Source organism: Vulpes vulpes, chromosome 1 (genome assembly GCF_048418805.1).
Source record: "Vulpes vulpes isolate BD-2025 chromosome 1, VulVul3, whole genome shotgun sequence".
Taxonomy (NCBI): Eukaryota; Metazoa; Chordata; class Mammalia; order Carnivora; family Canidae; genus Vulpes; species Vulpes vulpes.
Window position 1 is genome coordinate 77547966 of NC_132780.1, and position 9838 is coordinate 77557803.

At 35.4% G+C, this 9838-nt stretch overlaps 1 protein-coding gene across 6 annotated transcripts in view; it reads left to right on the plus strand.

The window, feature by feature from the left end:
* The window catches only part of IPCEF1 (interaction protein for cytohesin exchange factors 1), a 167482-nt gene that overhangs the window by 58960 nt on the left and 98684 nt on the right, over positions 1-9838 (plus strand). For 2 of the 6 annotated variants that reach the window (XM_072767490.1, XM_072767501.1), the window contains exon 3: positions 5591-5692. The exons of the other annotated variants lie outside the window; for them this stretch is intronic. In XM_072767490.1, coding sequence (XP_072623591.1) covers positions 5677-5692 — 16 coding nt within the window. In that variant the 5' untranslated portion in view covers positions 5591-5676. The remainder of the gene's footprint in view (positions 1-5590; positions 5693-9838) is intronic. 6 annotated transcript variants of the gene reach the window in all.

Here is a 9838-nt window from a genome sequence, read left to right on the forward strand (position 1 = left end):
AAGAAAAAAATGGCCCTCATATGTCAATGTATCTCTAGGCTTCATTTGTGTTATTAATCATATTTCATTATTTCTTTTTCTTTTCTATAAAACCATAACTTGAAATTAAATGGAACTCCAAGTGCAGTAAGAATTGATTGCAAAATCAGTGCCAGGAATATGGAACTGGAAATAAGAAACCATACTTTAGATCAGCTTTAATAGATTATTCTGAATTTATTTTATACTTCAGGGCTTTTTTTCCATTGTATGGTCATCTTTTTCTGAGTCTTAATTTCATGGTTTTATTTATTTGTTTGTTTTCTTGTCTTTCTTATATCTCATGTTTCCTTCCTTAAATTTTTCTTTTTATCGAAATATTTTATCAAGCAATACTTTCATATCAGGCACATGGAGAATAAGCATGTCTGCAAATGTCTTTATTTTGCCCTCATGATTAATTGTGCATTGAATATAGAATTTTATGTATACCTTTATTTGGATTCATAACTTTGAAGGCATTCCTCGGATAACCTCTAACATTCCATGTTGCCTGTAAGAGATCTGATGTTATTCTTGCTTCTTTGTAGATACCATTTTATCCCATTGGTAAACTTTGAGAATTCTTTGTATGCCTTTGAAATTCTGCAATTCCATAAGTCATACTCAGCTCTTCATCTTCTTAAATATGTCTAGTTCAGCATTTTGTGGCACAGGAAGATTTCTTTTTCCTCCTCTCTCCCTGGGCTCTCTTGTCACTGTTTTGGTTTTGTTCTCTATCCTCCCCACCGAGTCACCAAGGTCACCAAGGTGTTCACTGCTAACTCCAGGCTTGCCCAGTGCTCATGGCTCAAATCTCAGAAAAAAAATGACGTCTCTTTCCTCAGTGCTGTAGGCAGAATTTCCTGGCTAACCTTAACCTCTTTTCCGAATTGGCCATTGTGACAAAGATGTTAAATACTTTGGTCCATTTACTTCTTACACTTCTCCCTTCATTGTAGTCCAAGGCATTCTCATATCTTCTGTGGATTACTGCGGTAGCCTTGTAACTGGCCTCCGGGTTTATGTCTTTGCTTCCTTCATTCTCTTGTTAATGCTGAAGCCAGAGCTGTTAACATGTGTGTCAGATCAAACTCTATAAAGCTGGCCTGTTTCACTTCATGAAAAGCCAAAGTCTTTAACAGTAACTCAAAAGACAAGACCACCCACGATCCTCATGAGCTGGCCTCCCATATTTCCTCTGGCCTCATCTCCTACCTCTCTCCCCCCATTGCACACTCATCCTCTGCCATGCTGGCCTCCCTGCTGTGCCTTACACATGCCAGACACATTTTCAATTCCCAGTTCAGGCCTCTGCCTTGGCTGTTCTCTAAACCTGGCTGCTCCACCCTTAGATTTCCACTGACTGCTTCCTTACCTCTTTCTGGTCTTCACACAAATGTCACGGATTTAGCGAGAATGTTCTCCTTCATGTATTTAAAATGACAACCCTCTAAATTACTTGTCTCTATTATATTTTTCTTCATTTATTTCCATATCATATATCGTTTATTTTATTTATTTATCTTGTTAATTGTTTACCCCCACGAAAGGTAAATCTCAGGAGGGCAAGGAAGTTTTATCTCTTCAGTGTTCTATCTTCAGACTAAAACTATGCCTGCTTCGTAGTTAGCCAATAAATATTCAATAAATGAGTGAATGATTGGCAAACCTAAGCCATATGCTGGCCCCTGTTTGGGGGGATGTGGGACCATATGATTGACAGTGCCACAAGGAGAGGAAGTAAAAGGAGCTGGTGAGACAAACATTAATAAATGTCCAAGAGAAGATCCTTCTGGTGAGCATTGAGAAGTGGGATCTCTGTTAAAAGGGGACAAAATGAGTAGGTGGAAGAAAGAAGCAGACTCAGAAAGAGGAGAGTAATTTTCTAACTTGCCTGATTTTGAATTTTGAGTGTATATAATTGTCCTTTTATGTTACAATAATCTTCAAATATTAGGTGATTTTGCCTGGAAAGAACTTACAGGCAATATTTTTTTTTCTGCTTTTCTCTGTACTTTGTTTCCAATTTCCATTAGATTTTTACACCCTCTGACCAATGTATGGAAGAATAAGCTAGATTTGGGCAAAGAATATTTTGCTTCTTTCAGGAGAGCAGGTTGCAACATGGGTTATCAGGCAATCTCTCTACATTAGATTTCTTCTTAATCGTTTGCCAGCATCTGAATAAAATTTTTGAAGTTAATTTCGGGCTGAATAATTGGCAGGCTAAGAGCAGTCACTCAGAAGTTTTTATTTGTACCTAATGTCTCCTCCTCTCATAATCAGTTTTGCTGGAGTTCTATTTGATTAATTTTTGTCCAAAGAACTGGCTTTGTGTTTTATTAATCTTCTCTATAGTTTTCTATTTCATTGATTTCTGCCTTTATTTTTCCTATTTCTTTCTTGGTTTGCTAGTGTGCTATTTTTCCATTTTCATGTGGTGAGCCCTTGTCTTATTTGTTTTTCATTCCTCCTTGCATTTTGTTGAATGTATTTAAGATATACATATTCCTCTAAAACATACTTTAGTTATATCCCTTAAAGATTTTAATGCGTAGTGTTTTCAATGGTGATAAATTCTAAATATTTCTCATTTGATTTCCTTCTTGATTTAAATTTTCTTTTAGTAGTGCCATTTGTGGTAGTTCATTGCTTCCTTGCTTTCTTTTATACTGTTATGACCCAAGTGTACTTTACTAAATGATGGTCTAGTTTTGCCTATTTATATTCTTTTGTGTCTGTCTTCTTTCTCTCAGTATTATGTGATTCTGAGTAGAAATAATTTTTTCCCTCTTTATTGCTAAGTAGTGTTCCATTGTATGACTATCCACTTTCCTGTTGATGGACATTTGGGTTTTTATGAACATTTTGGCTATTATTAATAAAGCTGCTAGAAACAGTGTCATACATGTGTTCAGTGTACATGTGCATGCATATCTGATGCATGTGCACCTAACAGTAAAATTTATGGATCATAGACTATGCATGTGATCAACTTTAGCAGATATTGCTAAACAGTTTTCCAGAATGGTTGCTCCAATGTACACTCCCAACAGTAGTGTTTGAGAGTTTTTTTAATTAGTTTTATAATGTTGCTGACACATGGTATTGTCAGTCTTTTAAAATTTCATGATTTTAGCAATTTTGCCTTGCATTTCCCTGATTGTTACTGAGGTTAAGCACCTGTTATTACGTATTTGGCTAATTGATATCCTCTTTTGTAAAATGGCTATTGAGTCCTTTCCCATTTTTCTCTTGGGTTTTTTGCTTCTTTCTTAATGATTTATAGAACTCCTTCATACATTTTGGTATAGGATTATATAAGTAAAATGTACTGTACATATCTTTCCTCATTCACTTCCTTGCTTTTACAATCCCTAATGTTGTCTTTGGGTAAGTGGAAATTCTTAATTTCAGAGTGTTCCAACTTATGAAGATTTTCCTTTATGGTTAGAGCCAAAGAGGAAGTAGATGTATTTTCAATAAATGATACTCAGACAGTTGGTAATTAATTTAAAAAATGAAACTTTATTCTTATTTGAAGCTATGATCAAAAATGAATTGTAAGTAGAAGGGTACCTAGGAAGTTCAGTAGGTTAAGCATCTGAGTCTTGGTTTCCACTCAGGTCATGATCTCAGAGCCATGAGACTGGGCCCCACTTCGGGCTCTGTACTCAGTGCAGAATTTTCTTGACATTCTCTCTCTCCCTTTGTCCCCTGCTCTCTAAAAATAAATAAATAAATCTTAAAAAATAACAATTTTAAGTAGAGTGCCAATCTAATATGAGAGACAGACAATAAAAGTTCTAGAAGAAAAGGTAGGATAATCCTTAAGGCTATAAGATAGTAGAATTAGCAGCAAATTAAAAACACTAACCATAGTCATCTTTATATTCCTCTGAATGTTGTCAACTAATTAATGAACATGACATACCTCTCCATTTATTTAGCTCTTTAATTTCTTTCAATAATGTTTTATAGATTTACAAATTTCTTTGTAGAAGTATTACACATCTTTTGTTAGATTCATTCTAATTATGTGAAAGTTTGATGATGTTGCTGTATATGTATTTTCTTAAATTTTATTTTAGTGCTATTTTTGTAGTATATAAAAATGATATTGATTTTTACATATTGGCCTTGTATCTAGCAACCCTTCTCTTCCACCTTTTAGTTTTAATAATTCATGTGTAGGATCTTTTCCACATGTAATACCATCTGAAAATACAATCTTAATTTCTTATTTTTAATCATTATAGTTTCTATTTTTAATTAATTTTAAATTTAATTTTAATCAATTTTAAAATTTAATAAAAATTAAAATAATTTTAAATTGATTCTTAAACGAGCCCTTCTAATACAATGTGGTTGAATGATGGTGAACATGGTTGGTTTATTCCTAATATTAAAGAGAAAGGTTTCAACATTTCACCATCAAATATGTGATGGAGAAAATAAAGACCACTTTACTTATTGAAAACGGTGGAGTAAGGACCTTCTTGTTTTGTCCATGATAGGATTTGGGAAGGATGAGTCTTGGCAGCTCATCTCTGTTCCACCCAGTTTTAGCTGGAGTGGTTGGGAGGAGAATCTACTTCTAAAATCACTTTTTCATTTCCACATCTAGAGCCTCAGCATCCTTTGGCTTCTTGTTCTGCACTGGGCACTTCATTCTCCTGGGACTATCCACATGGGTTTTTACAGCACGGCTGTCGGAGAGTAATCAGACTGTGTAAATGTCATCTGCCTCCCCCCAGAATAAGCCTACTTCTTTCAGATCTAGAATCCTATGAACGTGAGTCCCTGAGGTCATATTAATGTCAGTTAAGCATACCTATTTAATTAAAAACGATTTCTAATCTGAACTTGGGTCATAACCAAATTTCAGTAATACAGGGTAAAGAAAAAAAAGAGATGATTCCTTGTTTTTTTTTTTTTTTGATTCCTTGTTTTTTGTGATGACAGACTTTTACTTTTGAGGTTAGATGATGTTATCTACGGTGGTGAAAGAGTGGCAGGTGCACCAGTTGACTGTGAAGGTGTGGATATAAAACTGTGTAGGTGAGGTGTGAGTGAGAAAGGCAGTGTGAAGTAACAAGGCTGGGCGGGCCACAGGAAGCTGGGCGGACCACAGGAAGCTGGGCTGGGAAAAAAAAGTCTTTGGCTTTACTGAATTAAAAGCAAGAATAAAATAACCTAAAGACAAATGGAAAATCTCACACACAAAGTCTAGAAATGGATGGAAACAGAAAAATAATCATACCTGTGTTCAGGGAAAGGTGAACTGAAGTGTCTGGCCTATTACAATCTGTCCTATAATTTTTGTATTACTTCTCAGGACTCATGCAGTAAGATAGCTTAATTAAAAAACAAATAGAAGAGCAAACATTTCCTTTAGAAAGAAACACAAAATATTCATTTGTAAAACCTGAATTTCTGAGTTTAAAACTCTGGTAGTTAAAAAAAAAAAAAAAAAGCTCTATTGAAATCAAGAGTGTTAAATGAGGGAGTCAATGTTTCAGTCTTTGGTCTCCAGCTAACTAGTGTACTTACCATGTTGGTCCACTAGGTGTCTCTTTGCATTCGTGTTATGATTCCAGCCAGAGAAAGCCATCTATTCTTGAAGGAGATGGTGTACTTGGATTGTGTCAACAAATGTCTGAATTGAAGGGTATGTAGAATAACTTTAATCTAGCAATTCTTCCAAAAGGATAAATAGGTGTGTCTTGGCTACATCTGTCACTCTTGCTTTAGAAGTTTTGGAAACCTTAACCCAACATTGTCAACAGAGGAAAAACTCAGGTACTTGGATCAGGGTTGTTGGCAAGCTAAGAAGAGGGAATAGCCTGCCCATTTCGGATGACGACCGGGAGGTCAGCCCCACATTATTTCTGAACGAAAGCTTGGGGAGGATACTCAATTACCAAACAAGCTGTGTTTGGCTCTCCAGTGTCTCTTTCTAGGAGCTCTATTCCTTCCTGATCTGATCCTTCAGCATGACCCAGTCGCAGCTGATCCGTGGGCACACATGTGGCCCTTTGAACAAGCTGTAAATTACTTTGAGTCACATAAGCCCCTTCTGAATTGTCCAAATTTGGTAAATAACTTACCTACTCTAACTTATCCTAAAGATAGGGTCAATATATGCCGGTAGGTATTTATTAGGCACCCACTGTATGCCTGGACTTCGGTAGCTACAAGAATTATGCTACTCTTTCATCCTGCAAGAATGTAACGAGATTTACTATTTGCAGGAAAATTAAGCATGTTGCTAAGGAGAAGTTAAAAAGGCAAAGTTTATTATAAGAGACAATACTGCTCATGTCCAAAGCCTGGAGTCTGAAGACCTGAATTCAAAAATTTTGACTTTATAACTTCCTAGCTGTGCAATGCAGGTGGTCTACTTGCTCTGTATGGTAGTTTATTTTCGAAAGTATAGGTGATGTTACTTTATAGAGTTGATATGCATGCAGACTAAAAACAGTTTGTAGTTATTCTGCCCAATATCATTGTAAGAGCCTCTAAGAGAAGTCACTCTATTCTTCAAAATTTTTTTTCTCAGTTTTTTTGAGAAATAAATGACATCACTATGTAAGGTCAAGGTATGCAGCATGATGGTTTTTCTTTTTTTTCTTGAAATATGGTTGATGTATAGTATATTCATTTCAGGCGTACCACATAGTAATTCAACACTTATATCCATTATGAAATGATCACCATGATGTCTAGTTACCATCAGTCACCATACAAAGTTATCACATTATTATTGACTGTATTCCCTGACAGCATAATGGTTTGGTTTACGTATATTGTGAAATGACTACTCAAATTGCTTCAGCAAACATCCATCTGACGTAAATATGGTAAAAAAGAAGAAAGAACAAAAAAAAAGGGAAAAAAATTTCTCCTTGTGGTAAGAATTCTTAGCATTTCCTCCTATGTCATACACCAGTGCTAGCTAGTCATCACAGTGTACATTATATCTCTAGTGCTTAGTTATAATAGGAAGTTTGTACCTTTTGACCACTGTCCTACTGTTCCCCCTCCCCCAATCCCTGCTTCTGGTAACCACAAGTGTGATCTCTTTTTCTATGAGTTTGCTTGTTTCTTTTAGATTCATGTATGTCTTTTTCTGACCTATTTCACTTAGTGTAATACCTTTAAAGTCCATCCATGTTGTACCAAATAGCAAGGTTTCCTTATTTTAATGGTTGAATAATATTTCATTGCATATATATATGCACCAAAATTTCTTTATATATATATATATGCACCAAAATTTCTATATATATACCAAAATTTCTATATATGCCAAAATTTCTTTATCCATTCATCTATTGATGGACATTTGGGTTGCTTGTGTGTCTTGATTATTAAGAAGAATGCTATGATCATGGGGGCTCAGGCATCTCTTCAAGTTAGTGTTTTGATTTCCTTCAGATAAATACTCAGAAGTGGAATTGCTGGATCATATGGTAATTCTAATTTTAATTTTTTGAGGATCCTCCATACTGTTTTCCATAGTGGCTGCACCAATTTACCCACCAACAGTGTGTGAGGGTTCCCTTTTCTCCACATGCTCGCCAACATTTGTCATCTCTTGTCTTTTTGATGATGGATGGCTATTTTAACAGGCATGGAGGTGGGCTCGTTGTGGTTGTAATTTACATTTTCCTAGTGACTAGTGATGTTCAGCATCTTTTCATATACCCATTGACCTTTCATATATCTTCTTTGGAAAAATGTCTGTTCAGGTCCTTTGCCCATTTTTTTGATTGGGTTATTTGGTTTTTTGCTCTTGAGTTGTAGAGGTTCTTTATATGTTTTGGATATTAACCCTTTATCAGATACATGCCTTGGAAGTACTTTTTTTTCCATTCTGTAGGTTTTTCTTTTTACTTTGTTGATGGATTCTTTTGTTGAGCAAAAGCTTCTAAGTTTGGTTTGGTCCCAGTTTTTTATTTTTGATTTTGTTGCTTGTGCATTAGCTGTCCTATCCAAGAAATCATTACTAAGACCCATGCCAGGGAGCTTTGTTCCTTGTGCTTTCTTGTAGGAGTTTCATAGTTTTAGGCATTGAATTTAGGTCTTCTGTCTATTTCAAGTTAAGTTTAGGTGGTGAAAGATACAGTGTAGGAGTGCTGACAATACTGACTCCATCTTTGGCCCTCCTTGTTCATGTTGGCACAATGACATGGAGGTTAATATATGCCCTCCCCGGAATGCAGGAAGGCTGGTTTTGAACTTCTCTCTGGCACGCAGATGGCACCACTTTAGATAGCTACCCTTTGACCTCACCATGATGCCCCTCACTCTATAAAAGCTGTGGACTAAAGTCTGCACTTTGTGGAGAATAGCTGCATAGTGACTGGGTCATCTATCCTTCCAATCCCACTGTCAGTAAGTTACCCTGAATAAAACTGTGTCAACAGTATGGAGTGGCTTACTTTGCTTTTTGGTCTCAAAGGACCTTCTCAATTTGGAAGATGTATTACTGTTCCTCCTCCACTTTCTAATGTATGGGTTCCATTTCATTTGTTTAAATATTTGAATATCCAATTATCTAGCAACATTTATTGAAGAGATTGTCTTTTCTCCACTGAGTACCCTTGGCTCTCTTGCCAAATATTAGTCAACCATATAAGCCTGGGTTTATTTCTGGGCTTTCAAATTCTATTCTAGTGGTCTATTTGTCTATTTTTATGCCATTACTATCTGGTTTCTATGAGTATAGCTTTATAGTACAGCTTGAAGTTAGGCAGTGTGATACCTCCTCCTCCTTTGTCCTTCTCAATATTTCTTCAACTATTTGGGGGTCTTATGTGTTTCCACATAAATTTTAGGGTTTTTTTCTATTTTAAAAAATGCCATGGGAAATTTGATAGGGATTGCATTAAATCAAAGGATGGCTTTGGTAGTACTGACATTTTAACAATATTAATTCTTCCAGTCTGTGAAAACAGAATAACTTTCCATTTATTTCTATATTCTTTAATTTCTTTTTTCAGTGTCATGTAGTTTTCAGGTTAGAGCTCTTTCATCTCCTTATAAATACTTATTCCTAAGTATTTTATTGTAAATGAAATTAATTTCTTTACTTCTTTTAAAGAAATTTTGTTGTAGTGTATAAAAACACTACTGATATTTTTGTATCAGTTCTGTATCAATTTTGAATCCTGAAAATTTACTAAATTCATTGATAGATCTAACAGTTTTAATGCAAATATTGTGGGTTTTTTTATCGTGTCCTATAATTCTCATAGGCTTTCTTCATTCTTTTTCATTTTTTAATTTTTGGCCTTCTAACTGGATAATTTCCCATGTCCTGTCATGCAGGTCACTGATTCTTTCTTCTGCATTGTCAAATCTACTTTTGAAATTCTATCAAATTTATATTTTTTAACTTGAGAATTTATTTTTTTATGGTTATTATTTCCTTCAAACTTTTCATTTTGTTCATGCATTGTTTTCTTAATTTTGTTTACTTGTCTGTGTTATCTTATAGTTCACTAAACTTTCCAAAGAGGATTATTCTGAATTCTTTGTCTTGCAGTTCACAGGTATCCATTTCTTTTTTTTTTTTCTTCAAGTTTTTATTTAAATTCCAGTTAGTTAACATACAGTGTAATATTAGGTCCAGAGGGCAGCCCAGGTGGCTCAGTGGTTTAGCGCCACCTTCAGCCCAGGGTTGGTGCTGGAGACCTGGGATTGAAACCCCCTCAGGCTTCCTTCATGGAGCCTGCTTATCCCTCTGCCTGTGTCTCTGCCTCTCTCTCTCTCTCTCTCTCTCTCTCTCTGTGTGTGTGTCTCTCATGAA